At 40.4% G+C, this 14,638-nt stretch overlaps 1 protein-coding gene across 3 annotated transcripts in view; it reads left to right on the top strand.

The window, feature by feature from the left end:
* The first annotated feature begins 660 nt into the window (after positions 1-660).
* The window catches only part of mtmr14 (myotubularin related protein 14), a 30,029-nt gene continuing 16,051 nt past the window's right edge, over positions 661-14,638 (top strand). The window contains exons 1-10 of one of the 3 annotated variants that reach the window (XM_069718733.1): positions 661-1,533; positions 3,513-3,661; positions 4,341-4,449; positions 5,939-6,014; positions 9,291-9,351; positions 10,648-10,770; positions 12,098-12,171; positions 13,704-13,774; positions 13,865-13,939; positions 14,524-14,590. In XM_069718733.1, coding sequence (XP_069574834.1) covers positions 1,399-1,533; positions 3,513-3,661; positions 4,341-4,449; positions 5,939-6,014; positions 9,291-9,351; positions 10,648-10,770; positions 12,098-12,171; positions 13,704-13,774; positions 13,865-13,939; positions 14,524-14,590 — 940 coding nt within the window. In that variant the 5' untranslated portion in view covers positions 661-1,398. Of the gene's footprint in view, positions 1,534-3,512; positions 3,662-3,780; positions 3,791-4,340; positions 4,450-5,938; positions 6,015-9,290; positions 9,352-10,647; positions 10,771-12,097; positions 12,172-13,703; positions 13,775-13,864; positions 13,940-14,523; positions 14,591-14,638 lie in introns of those variants that run through there. The other 2 variants (XM_069718732.1, XM_069718734.1) reach the window with 2 other exon arrangements.

Raw genomic sequence — 14,638 nt, forward strand, 5'->3', positions numbered from 1 at the left:
CACTATTACCACGCGGTGCGCTTGACCTGTGCCCTGTACCTGTTTTCACCACAATATCAAACACGATTTCCACGCCTATCTGAGCTCTCTATTGAGGCACATAAGTGTGCTATGCCAGGCAGACAAAAATAGGGTCCTTAGGCACAATCCCAATTCCCATGCCGTGGCCCCTACCCTTTGTTCAGGAGTGTCCTCTAGTAGTGGACCGTCAAAATAAAGCTAGAAGGGGCACGGGAATGGGGGTAAGTCTCAGTAGTTGAAGTTCGTTAATTATTGTTAAAGGAATTCGATTGTTAAATTTATGGAAATACGACTTCTTTTCAATCTGATTATAGCAGAAATAACTTTATTATCCCAAAGATGCACTCTCAGTTTACCAAATTATTCTTGGAAAAAAACCACAAAAAAAACCCAACTATTTATTCATGTCATGGAAGTTGGAAGAAGTTGTATTGCTTAATTTTGCAAAGCACTCGGTTTTGAGTTGGAAGGATCTCAAAGCCACAAACCCTAAAACAAACGGTACACCCTGCTTACTCTACGCCAGGCATGCACAAACGGAGCGGAAGTGTGTAGGGGGAGGGTGGAGGGGTGGAAGGGGGAGGAGGCCGGATCGGAATTGGCCTACGATTTAAATGGGAGATGGCTGTCACGTGGTCGCGGCAGCTTCCTGTTTACTGCCTGTTGTGCCCTCAGTAGTACACAGGTTGCAACACCGCTCTGCGCTGCTGCGGCTGTCGCCCACAACACATGCAGCATTGAAACTTCGCGGCCGCAGGATTCACGACAGAATAACTCGAATCAATTTAGGATTTATCGTCACGGTTGTGGTAAACTGAGGAGACATGAAGACGTGACATTGAGGAAGCGTGAGCAGGCCGGGACGGATCCTGGGGATTTCCTGTCTCCAGGTGACTGCTGTTGAGCTTGAGCTGCTGCTGGTGAGAGAGTGAGAGAGACGGGCAGCGGTCCACCTTACACCCTCCCCCCCCCATTCCCCAGAAACGCAAACAAAACAGCGACGGATGTGGAGGATTACGAAGGTCTGAATTGGTCTCCAAATGAGTACGCGAGGGTTTTGAGTGTTTGGATACGACGGAACCAAAACGCTTTTGGGAAGCTTGAGCTCGCCGCCTGTTAGCTCGCGTTGCTAACTCCGGCCGTGTGAGTGGCCGGGCTCTGCGGGCTGGCTAACGTCTTGTGTTGGGAGTGGAGCGACTCGCCGGTGCCCTGAATTCAGGAAGGCTCCCCGGCTCCGGCCCCCTCAAGCGGGCAGTCAGGAAAAAGCTGGCTGGGAAGGGATGGCCTGGTCGGTCTCCCCGTTCCAAAGGACAAGGCTCTGCGGTGTTTGAAGGAGGTCGAGTCCGGCTACAGGCCACCGCCGCGGGTCGAGGCGCTATGATGGCCGCCTCCCCTGCCGCGGCCGGCGGCTTCACGACCTCCGGTGTGTCGGTCCGAAAGAGCGAGGAAATAGCAGATTTGATAGATTTATTTTCCAAGACGCAGTACAGAGCAAAGGAGGTCACTCCTCAGGTAAGATTGACGGGTCATCAGTCTGTTACTCTGATCTACTTGAAGACCTGTCATCCTCTCCTGTAAATGATAAACCTAATTACATAGAAGATTTCTACCTCTGACCTTTAATGCATGTTGGTGTTGCTTTTTTTATTTATTTTTTCCTGCGTGTGGTATTTGTATCTTTTTAAAGATATTCTCTGAAAAAAACACTAATCAATAAATAGATTTATTTAAAAAAAAAACAACAACAACTAATCAATAAATAGATTTATAAATCACAAGACCATCTTCAGTAAAGCAAGAGTGCTGAAACAGTGCTGATCTTTTTTTAAAGTGTAAAATCCACTGAGTGTTAGTGCCGCACAACATAAATGAAATGGTGGTAACCCTTACAAAGCTAAAAAGAAGACCTAACATATTGAATTGAGATCGATAAGGGCCATCTTTTATGTGTAGGTCCAAGTTTCCTAACAATTGCGACACAACGTTTAGACCTACCGTTCAGGATGTGTTATACAGATGTGCAGACATTTGTTGGTACCGATACAGGTCATCGAAATACTGCTTCATTCCTCCTGAATAGAAGTTAAGAGCAATTGTCCAATGGATACGTAATCCCTTTGATATCAAAGTAAAGCAAAGAGTTTGTGAAAAGTGATTTGATTTCCTTTAATTAGCGTCACACTTCTTCGATCATGTAATTGCATTTGCTGATTTAAATGGCAGGAAAGTAGTCACTCAATAACAGGGAAATGGACTCTGGACTTCACAAAAAGTTAGTGTAAATGGTAAACAAAGAGCCAAAGAAAGTTTGCAGAGACACAAGCTGAATTTCACCGTCAAGGTACATCAGTGTCTAATTGTCTGTTGCTTTCTGAGTGACGGTGGGCTCCATGAAAGATGACATTAGGAGAACTCCACTGTTAAAAGAAAAAAACCAACTTGTTGGAATTTGCTAAAATGCATATTGACAAGCTACAATGCTTCTGGGAGAACTTCCTTTAGAGAGATGAAACAACAGTGAAGCCTTTATGTTCACAGATTTAAAAAAATGGAAGTTTTCCGAGAAAACAACACGACAACTATTGTGTAACACGGAGGAGGCTCGATTATGTTTCGGGGTTACTTTGCTGCATCTGGCGCAGGGCGCTATCGGTGCAGCAAAACACGCTGCCTTGATTCTCCTGAGATCCTCCCAACAGCATTTTGACCAACAACACACCGCTTAAATCACCCCAGCATGGCTAAGAACAAAACATTGTACTATTCTGAAGTGGCCTTCGATGAGTCCTGATCTGAATCCTACCAAACATCTATAGAAAGAGCTGAAACGTACAGTTTGGAGATGACATTTTTAAAAAAGCTGAGCCGACTGGAGCAGTTTTCTCTGAAAGAGTCGACCAAAGTACCTGCAGACGGGTACAGAAGTCTCACTGAAAGCAACAGATGTCATTTGTTCGCAGTGACTGCCTCTAAAGTTTGTACAGCAAAATATTAGCTTTAGAGTCCTGTTATGTTTAGCCATGCCATTTTGATTGTTTTATTGTTTGAAATATTCTGTTGTTCAAAATCAAAAGCAGTCTGTTTTTAGTAACTATCAGAAGAATCAGCGACGAATACTGATTACTTTTTCGCTTTCAAGTTACTTCAGGGAAAATTGCGAGTTCTTTTTTTATTTCATTGACAAGTACCAACAAATCTATCCACGTCTGTATAGAGTCTATTAAAGTAACAGTGGCGAAGTAAACTTGAGATGCACGCTTTATTTTTGGATATGGCCACCATACACATTTTGACATATAGGTAAAAGGTCAAAGTCAAACACAATACTATAGACTATTGGCATGAATTTGGTCTATGTGGCCAGACCTTGCTACACCAAATCCACCAAAACATTCAGATGATCTTTTTCAGACACTAACAGTCTCTCCACAGATTGATATAAAAGGATCCGTTATGACCTATTAACGTAATGTTTGTTTTTTTCCCCTCAGGTGGAGGCAATAGAGAAGCGTTGTTTGGAGTTGTTTGCCAGAGATTACAAGTACAGTGTCATCCATAATTCCAATGGGGAAGTGTGTGGCCACTACCCCCGACAGATAGTTTTCTTGGAGTATGAATGCAGAGATGTGGAGAGAGACAGGTGCTTCACTATTCATTCAATCCCATCATTTTCCAATACAAAGTCCAGCCCGCTCAGTTACCAATTACCCTGTTGTTTGTTTGTCTCTCCTCTAACCATGCACACCTTACCGTGGTGAAGGGAGCAAAGGTCAGTCTCCATCTCCAGCCCCTCTGAGCATGTAGAGGAGGGGTAAAAGTGACTGTCATGTCACATGAGGGCACATTGTAGCTGGAAATAGCAAACAAGTTGGAGTGATTCAATAAATCCTTATTTCTTACTGCTGATTAATGCAGCTGAACTATTTTCCATTTGTGGGCTGAACATAAAAGACCTGCTTTAACTTAAGAGCAAAGCCGTTCTTCACAGCAAAACCTCAAACACTGTATTAAAGAAGTCTCCTCATCTGGCAAGTCCCTCATGTGCTCAGCAAATCTGTTCTTCTGGGATGTTGTGTACGATGCGTCAGGCAGACCGTTACTGTAAAGTAAAGAGTCTGAGGAAATAATCAATGATTGTAAAGTCCTAGTTTGTAGCCAGAGATGAATGTTCCACTTAACTTTAACCTACATCTGTAAAAATAAGAACGGATGATTATTTGGGGGGTTTCAGCAGTGTAAGCTTGTTTCACATTGTTTTAAATCAAGTTCACTGATTCAATAGATTGACATGGACACCATGTGGTGGTTTGTGTCTGCAGGTTTGAGAGCACAGTGCAGATCAGTAAGCTGCAGGACCTGGTGAACCGGAGTAAGCTGGCTCGCTGCAGAGGAAGGTTTGTCTGCCCGGTCATCCTCTACAATGGCAAGGTATTTACTTTAAATATTTGTAACAATTTATCTAATGACAATGGGAAACGGTGCGAATTAGGGTCACTCACTGTGATTAACTTAAAGAGAGCTGAATCCGCAGCCCCCCCTCAGCAGAAATACGCAGATAAGGCTGTATTACTGTCTGTTTGAACTACATATTAAGACATGCCATACAGCCAAGTTGAAAAACAAACGTGTTTGAGCGTCCATACAGGAAGGTGGAGTGAAATGGCAGCTGTCAGAGAGGGGGGAGGGAACGAGGAGAAACGATATTGTTTAAATAGTGCTCATTTTCAGATGGAAAAAAAAAAAAGAGAAGTAGACTTCCTCAGGTGGCCAACATCTAAATGTCTGAAAGGTGTGAGGGGAATGTATCTGACCATCCAACATGCAGTTCAGAGTTGGGCTGCCCCCAAATATTCTACTAAATGTAGAGCAAAGTATTTTCCTTTGTCATTTAGATGCAGGAAGAAAATATAGTATTTCACTTGCATTTGTGCCTAAAAATAGAACCGTGAGAGCTGCAATTAAATTATTTAGGAGCACAAAGTGTCAGTAAAACATGCAACCAAGTCTAGTCTCGTAGATGCTGGTGTCTTCCATAGGCTGCCACTGGTTTCCACATCATAATTGCACACAAGGGGAAGGAGCACAAAGAGCACAAACAATATAAACATGTATTGAATAAATTGCTTGTTTATAAGCCCTTATCTGAACATTGTCCACTGTGCTTCTTAAATTCTTTGTGTGCTCCTTAATAATTTCAAGTTGGAGCACTTGTACTCCTTGGGGAAAAAAAGTAAGCATAGAACCAAAGGTTACAGTTAATAATACAAGTTTCAAGAGCAGGACAACGGTGCTGCAGAATCACTGTCACATCTTTAAAACAGCAACCGCTGTTAGTGTAAAGACAAATACCTCCACCCTTTGTTTTGTCGGAAAGCCCCCTGTTGCAATCTGCTTTTAACAGCTGGAAGCCTGCCCGCTGCGGCACAGACTCCGGTATTGATCATTGAGCCAAGTTTTCTTAAAGCAAAAGACAACTTGAACTTAGGTTCATCAATTGGTCATGAAAATGAGTTCACATGAATGATAATGTACTCTTTAAGTGCCTTGTTTGTGAATAAGCAGCTGTTTTTTTGGTGATATGGTGAACTTTTAAGGATAAATGATCATATGTCAATGTTATGGTCTCTACTCATTTTTCCTACCCCCGAAGTGGCCAACGGCAACTTTTCACCTACTGTGTAATATTCCATACACTGAAATGTGATTGCGATGCAATGTTATTCCCTTCATCAGTGTATGTAGTACCTTTCACACTGCCTTATTACATCTTGTCCACCAGCTTGGTTTGTTTTGTATCCAGTTTTGGCAAGAAATCACACAAAATTCATGTTGTATTGCAGCCGGGGACGTGATTAGATATGAATTATTGCAACAGCCTACAGCTATCTGATCATGTATCGTTTCTTCCTCATTGCAGCATATTTGCCGGTCATCCACTCTGGCAGGTTGGGGGGAGCTGTATGGACGCACAGGCTATAATTACATCTTCTCAGGTACAAAGCACATGCACATACATCTTAAATTTAGCCCAAATGGAGGAAGTTGTGGCTGACTTCATGGAAGGTTTCAGTTCACAAATTCTGACTTGTTGAAAGTTTCAGTTGCTATAAAAGAGCTGTCAAACAGCTGCCATACTTTGCCTATGTTACACATAGTGGAGATACTTCTTATAATGTAACTTTGTAATATAGCTTATTCCACTCGTTTTCAAAAAGGTTGGGATGCTGTGTAAAATGTAAATTAAAGCAAAATGTGGTGATTTGCAAATCATGTAAGCCTCTTATTTAATGGAAAATAGAACAAAAACAACACATCAAATGTTGAAACGGAGAAATGTTATTGTTTGTTTGGAAAATATATGGTCATTTTAAATTTGATGCCAGAAACACATTTCAAAAGTTGCAACAGCGCACATCAACCTCTTCTTTCAACAAGACTCAAGTTTGGGAGTTGAGGAGACGAGGCTACTCACTATGTCAACCCAGAGCTGCACTGTCAACCTAGGCTTTTTTAATCTAGCTGTGACAGTGTTCAGGTAAAAGAGGAGCTGTGATCTGACCAAACACAAACATGGAAGAGTGTACTGGCAGCAGAGTGACATAATACATAAAGGTGGAATAAACGATCATTTTTGAAAAATATGAGGAAGTAAAATACATCATTCTGGCTGAAAGCAGCACAGCTGCAGCTACCAAGTGATGGAAAGATGTGCTGGGAAAAAAAAAATCGCAGACTGTGTGAATGCGTAGCCTATGTTAAAAGCCTTAATATACATTACCATAAAGCACACGGAAAGGTGTGACTATAATTAGGTGTTTGTATTTCATTGAATTATTAGTATTCTTAGACAGTTTTAGCCTTATCATTTCAGAATGATCTGGAGAGCAAATAAGAAATGAATATAAAACCATAATTTCAAAACAGTAAATTGTCATCATATATGTACAACAAGTACAAGGCTTCAGCCAGTCTGTTGTAGGGTGATATCAGTAAAAGAACAAAATGAAATCGAATCTATATATCATCAATATAGCCCTTTGATCTAATATCTCAAACATAACTTGCTCTGAAGCAGTTTCGGAACCGATGGGGTATGTAGGAAATGTGCTGCAACTCATTGTAATGGTATGGTGTATGTTATATCACTTTAATACACACTTCGAATTGTAAGAGACTGCACTTTAAAAAAAAATTAATATTAAGCAAACAGCATCTAAACTCTTATTTTGACAGCATATGTAGCCTTTGTCTGCTATATTATAGTCACAGGCTGTCTGTTTTGTAAAGCTGTGTCAATTTTATGAATTTTGATGTAACTTTGAGCCCACGGTTCTCTAAATTCAATAAATAAATATATACAAATTATATGTAAAAATCTTTTTGTGATGTACATGATATCGGCAATTTTACTGCAAAAAACACTTCACACTCAAATTGCATTGCAATCTTTGAGAAAATCGGTCACAAAATCAAGATCATTTTGAACAGAACAATTACCAAAAAAAACATTGCAAAATCCTGGAGGGACTGATATATGGTTTCTACTTTGTATGGTAGACTTTTAACCTGAGTTTGTAGATGCAGCGACAAAGTGTGTTCATGTTTTTGGGAAGTATTCCTGAGCCTGTGCAATGATTTTCACTATAGAATTTTGTCTGTTTTTAATACAGTGCTGCCTGAGATCATGGCCATCCCAATATTGATTTTTGCATCAATATGCATTGTCCCTTGCATTCAGAGAATCCTCCAGATTCTCAGAAGTCATTAATGATTTTATGTACTGTCGATGATGAAATCCCCAAATTCTTTGCATTTTACATTTAGGAACATTATTCTTAGATTGTTGCACTATTTGCCCACACAGTAAAGGAGTAAACTCCTCCCCATCTTCACTGCTGCCTCTCTGGGATTCTCTTCTTATACCCAATCATGTTACTGACCTGGGGCCGTATTCACAAAGATTCCTCGGACAAAAATTTACTCGTAGTGACGGAATTCTGTGAAAATTCTTCTACGTCTGCCAAGAATTTCCCCTTAAAGTGAGGAGTAGATCCTTGTAAAGATAAAAAAAAAAAAAAAGGTATCCGCAAAACATCTTAGCCCTAAGGAAAGCTCCTAAGGTGAGAAACTGTTAGGAGCAGGGAGGAGGGCTTCTAAGAGGCTTAAGAATTTCTTAAGCAGAGAAGAAAATTGCAGAAGTACTTTGAGGAAAGAGAGATATTCTTCAAACGCTGAATGACGGCACCTTGATGAAAAGCTGCAAATAATAACGTTCAGGGATAATGTTTGTGGTCGATCTCATTTGAGGCACTCAGTTCTTCCACTTAACGCAATAACGCCAGAAATGAAAGTGATCACGGCGCGAAGATATTTGATAACTGGAAAGATGACTGGAGTCTTTCGCAAACCTTCATCATCAGTTTTCACACAAACAAAAAAAGCATTTTCACAGCCTTTTATTGGCACACAGTTAATTTGATTTCCACTGGATGTCACTGTCCATACTGTCCCATGATCACCAAGAGTGAATTTTTTTGGATCAACCAATCACATCTTTTAAAAGGATGAGTCACACCTCAATTTCAAAATGAGCAATTTTAGAACAGTTAAATGTCTCAGTTTCAGCATTTGATAACTTGTCGTTGCTCTATTTTCAAATCAATGAGTTTACATAATTTGCAAGTTATCACATTCTGTTTTTTCTTTACATTATACACAGTGTCCCAACTTTTTAGGAAAAGGGGTTGTACTAATGCGAAATGGTAGGGCTCCCGAGTATTCACACTCGCTGCCCTTTTTCCTCATAATTGTGTCTCTTATATCGGTCTTAATATTTTCCTGGCATATTTTCCCTGAGAAGTTGTTGTAACAGTGCTGGTCTTGCCTTTTTGGGTCCAGATCAAATTAATTCAATTGATTATGGTATTCAGAATTATTGATATTTAGGTCTGGAAAGTTCAAGTATTAAATTAATCGTAATGAATTAATTACAATTCATTGTAAGTAATTTGTGGAATTTTACTCTGTGCTATTGAAAAGGTCTCTTGTAAATTTGATTTGGTGAACTCTGCCAAAACCCTGTTTATATTTGAAATTTCACCCCTTAATACTCACAAAGTGGGCTATTATTTGAAATCGTAATCGTCGTAACACTTTTTCATGGAATCTGAGATCCCGCGTTTAGGCGGCTTGCTTTATGCACATGTGACTCACACTCATCTTGTTCCCTTTTTTTTTTTTTTTTTTTTTTTTTTTTCCTCTTTTTGTAGGGGGCAGTGATGACACGTGGACAGAAGCAGAGGAAGTTCCAGAGGATGATAGCGCAGTCAGGTGATCAAATCCCCTTTACTAGGTTTATTTACAATAAACATCAGACACTGCTCTATCTGTGGGAATCAATCACTATGTGACACTAATCGCTTGGAACAGCAGGATATCTGCTTGTCTTGAATACTCTTTAAAGCACTGAATTGAGTTGTCTTAAAGAAGGGGCTAGGATGGTATCATTAAATCTTGACTTTAATTTTGAAATGTTTTAAATATTATCTCTCATCAGCTCTCTCATGTATATCTCATCAGTTTGTTTTCTTTTGTCATTTTATTGTTCCACAACTCTAAAAGATGTCATTTACTATCACATATGACCAACATCTTTGAACTTTGTAGATAAAACCAGCAAATGTTTAATATAGTGTTTAAAAAAATGCTTGAAAAAAAAATAGTTGATTGTAGAAATCGTTGTAGATTTTCTTTTGATTGAAACTTGTTGTATCTCTAAAAAGAATGGGTCGTTTCTAATAAGGTCATTTCATTCAATTTAATTCAGTTTTAATAATATAGTGCTAAATCTTAATTTAAGTCATCTCAGGGCACTTTACATAGTAAGGTTGAAACCTTAAGATATTATAGAAAGATACCCTACAATTCAGCATTTCCCATACGAGTGACAGTGGGAAGGAAAAACTCTTGTTTTAACACAGAGAAATCTCCCATGGAACCGGGGTCATAGGTGGGCTGCCATCTGCTTTGACCAGTTTGGGTGAGGAGAGAGAGAAAGGAACGGCATAGGGAAACTACAAACACTGGCCAGGTCGGTCGGGCCAGTAATCACAGATGTAAAACAGGCAGCTTTGGAGCCACTGATACTTGCAGAAAAAGCACAAATGACGGGAGAGTGAAGATTCAAAGTTAATGACATGCAATGGTGGCATGTGAATGCATGGAGAGTGAAAGAGAGGGTGGAAGGGACGTTGCATGCAGAGAGATCAACTAGCCAATATCCGTTAGTGTAATGTCCCAATTATGGTTCGCACCAGTCTTGACTGTGTGCACGCATTCATAATGTCTCTTCAGCAGAGGCACAAACCACGGCTCCTCCATTGTTCTATAATTTCTCATCTCTAGTTGGTTGGTTGTCAAATGAAGTAAAGTGGCACCAATAAAACAGACCGATGAATGGCTGAATACAGGTGCTTAAAAAGTAATATGTTAACCACTGAATGATTGCTCTTAATCTTCACATTAAATTAAACCATCTGCCCAGAGAAGGTCAGCCCTTAAATTTCCACTTTTCTACCAAAATCTAATCTAAAGTTCCTTTTCTTTCCCCCCCCTCCTCCTCCTCAGGAATGGGGACTCCCAGCTCTTTGACAAGGTTCGAGGCCACGACATTAAGTTGCTACGCTACCTCTCGGTTCGCTACATCTGTGACCTGATGGTGGAGAACAAGAAGGTTAAGTTTGGCCTAAAGTAAGGAACAACACGGACTAGTTCATTCAGACTGCCTGTTATTTAGGTCACTGGATTTTCAGTGTTTCCCTTAGGATAGAGTTGTAGCTGCAGAGGTGACACAAGCATGCACGCATTTTCTTTTTCATGTGCGTTTGAAAAAAAAACATTTTGAACTCTTGCAAAGCTTGCTCTGCCAGGAGGTCTCTGTATTGGCATCAGAAGGGCTCTTGAGGCATAAGTACATAGAGTACATTTGTGCTCAGTAGTGAGCAGGGGACATATCTGTTGAGATTATACACAGTCGTGAATGAATTTGTTGGTACCTTTCCATTATATAAAAAAAAACCCCCAAAAAAACACAATTTCCTCTGAAATAATTTGAAACTGACAAAAGTAATCAGCCTCCATCATTTTTAATTTTGATTCCATATTTAATAAAAATCTGACTTTTCTTTTGATTTTCAGTTTAACAGACATTTTAGATACAAAAAAAAAAAAGGGCTTCTGCACCTATCAGCAGGTAGTACGGTCCATCTTTCCAGACCAAACTGCTCCAGCTGTCTCTTCTTCAGACTGTATGTTTTAGCGCATTCCCGCAAGATGTTTGCTATTATTCAGATCACAACTCATACAGGCCTACCTCAGAGTAGCCAAATGTTTTGTTCTTCGCCATTCTGGGATGATTTATTGAGCTGCGTGTGTTGGGTCATTGTCCTGTTGGAGGACCTATATATAACCTGTGACTTAAGACTGAGCAGTTCTGACACATTTTGCTCGAGAACGCCTCGACAGTCCTGAGATTTCATTGTGCCCCGCACAGATTCAAGGACCTCTGTGCAGTAATATGTAACGCCAATATCTCTGTGAGGGAATGGGAGATTGACAGCATTTGTGTGTCACGGTGTCCCCCGTGCATAGTAAGGCCTCCAGGAAGAAGAACATCATTGGAGCTGGTGGAATATCTACCATCATTGTATCAAGATGGATCTTCCAAATGTTATTTGACAGATATTTTTCCATGCGTGATTCCATCAAATTAGTGAGCCTGAACATGTTGCCGCAACGGCACGTCATGGGTTCATATCGGTTAGTGAACAGGTGGTTCTTATAGTCATCAAGGGTAGTTTTGGGGTTGGATACTATCGGACACCTTTAGAGTTCTTATAGAGTCTTTGCCTCAGCAATTTGGAGCAATAGTGTAATGTTTTGGCTCATTAGTTTATATACTATATTTATATACAGTATATATGTTAACCATTGTGGCTGATTGAATGGCCCTTTATTGTGTAAAATAAGTGCCTGTGAATGCATCTCATCCGGCTCTTTTATGTCTCTCTCTCTACAGTGTGACATCCTCTGAGAAGGTGGACAAGGCCCAACGCTATGCAGACTTCACCTTGCTGTCTGTGCCTTACCCAGGTGAACAGGAACTTTTTCAGTCATAGATCAGATCAGAGCTAGATGTTGTCTATTGGCCAATACTAACTTATAGCAGATACATTGCATCAATTACATTATCAGTCCACTGGAGAGAGTGATTTTTGTACAGTGAAACTAAATCTCACTCAGAATATATATTGAGCACCAAACAAAAATCAAAACTGTCATTTACTGTATGATATGCATTTATATAATCCATGTCTAAACAATTGTGTGGAGTGATTTTGGTTTGGTAATAGCTACTAAACAGTAAATACATGAGACTCCGAAAATAGAAAATATGGAAAAGTGCCCACGGCACACAGTAAGCGATTTACATTCCTCGATTAGAATAAATAGAGGGATTTGGATTTATTACATTCAAAATTTTGGAACCCAATCAAATCTTCAACACAGACTCTAGGCACACCTGGCATTAAAATCTGACCTGATCCTTAATGGGTTGATCGGATCAGCAGTGGTCAGCAAAAGCACAGGTGAGTATGCACCCAAAACACTTTGAGATCCGATCTGCTCGGGCCGCATTCGGAGGTAACCTGGGTCGCATGTGGCTGTATTCTTTAGCGGCGTGTACACGGCGTGTTATGGGCCACGTTGAGAGGCCGTCTACTCAACTCGCGTACTGTGACTAAGCAATACAAATACATGCCGCTCTTGGTGCCACTTGCCTGTCTTGGTGTCTGAGCCGTAGAAGTAGATAGCTGTTCATAGATACTTGTTTCACCAAAACCTCCCTTTGGGTTTATGTTTTTTTTTTTTTTAATTCAGTTTATCTTGTCTAATTTCAGACGCACACCCAGTGGCGTTTTTTTAATACGGGGCGCTGCCCCCTCAAACGTCGAGAGAAAAAAATACTACTTTAAACATGTAAAACATAAGAATAATTATATAATAATAGTTTGCTTGTAAGGTGCACCTGGTAGTCTGTCAGCGCCTGTAAGCATTCAATAAAACATTTTGTTTATTTCTGTGTAAATAAATATGCTTCCTGGTGCAGGGTGTCGGCCAAAGAGAGTGAATGCAAGTCCTTCAACTTTTGTCAACCACGGGACCTTACGCTGCTCTTCAATTGGTCGTTTTAGATTTTCCACGGGTCGCACGTCTCTGTGCCCCGGACCCTCCCTCTTTTATTGGCAGCGAATTGGTATTGTTTTACGTTATTTTTTTTTAATCTAATGGAATTGGACAACTCTCAACGCAGTCTTTCAGGTTCACCTCACATCCGCCATTACGTATTTACCCGGTTACTCCTGCTTCTTTGCTTATCACCAGCCGCCACTGCATGTACGTGGATACATGTACATTTGTGCATAGAACCGCTGCCCCGTTGCACGATTCCTTTATCCACAGCAGCTGTCGCTAAGTTGTGCTTTGGTTTACTGAACAAAATTCTGAATGACATGAAACAGGATATAAAACTATAATAACCTCAGAAAAGGTGTTTGAAGAAGTTTGACTTTCATCCATCACTGTAACAAAGATGACTTGTGCTTTTTCTCGCCCTCTTTCAGGGTGTGAGTTTTTTAAGGACTACAAAGACAGAGACTACACAGCTGAGGGTCTAGTGTTCAACTGGAATCAGGTACAGAGTGTTTGGTCACAGTCAGTTTAGTCTATGATGAGATCTTGGCCCTGTTGTAATAATCTGATGCTTCTGTGTCTCCACTGTTAGGACTATGTTGACGCTCCTTTGACAATCCCTGTGTGCTTTACTCAGAACTTGAACATTGATTGGAATCAGTACCAGGTAAATTCTTCTCTTGGTATTAGATTTCTCCTCTCGTCTCTCATCTCATTCCTCTTTCCTTTGCACTTGTCTTCTCTCGTTCTCTTTCACTCCCGTCTCTTCATGTCTTGTAGTTTTTTTTTGTTTTCCCCTCTGATCATGTCTTCTTTTTTTTTTTCTTTCCTTCTCTCATTTTCTCGTCTTTTCTTCCCTTTTCTCTTATGTTCTCTCATTTGCTCACGTATTCCCTCTCCTTTTCACGACGTAGCAGTTGCGACTTGGTTGTGCTCTGTGGTATCAGCGGTCTCTCAGTGCCATCTGTTGTCTAACCTGCAAACTGCTTTTGGCTGCAATCCGTAACCACTTGCACTGCTTACATACAGCAATAGTTATAGTGCACCTGTACAGACTCGCATTGTGCCACCAAACATTGTTCAAACCCACAGAATGTTATTTTAGAATCTAATAATATCACTTGTATATGGCTGAATGGTGGCAACCTTTTTATAATGGTGCAGCTGTAACATTGAGATAAGGGTTTAAATATTTCATTCAATTTATTTATAATGTTTTTGGTAAACTGTGTGTGCGTATGTGTTGTGCAGTTGTGGGACCTGGTGGAACAGACCCAGAACTACCTGAAGCTGCTTCTCCACATCATCAACAGTGATGGTAGGTGGTGGTTGTTGTGGGACATATGATCAGACAAGATTCTGTTGG

Source organism: Brachyistius frenatus, unplaced genomic scaffold (genome assembly GCF_029030835.1).
Source record: "Brachyistius frenatus isolate BFR_SWC_R1_liver_20210118 unplaced genomic scaffold, ASM2903083v1 Contig_198, whole genome shotgun sequence".
Lineage (NCBI taxonomy): Eukaryota > Metazoa > Chordata > Actinopteri > Embiotocidae > Brachyistius > Brachyistius frenatus.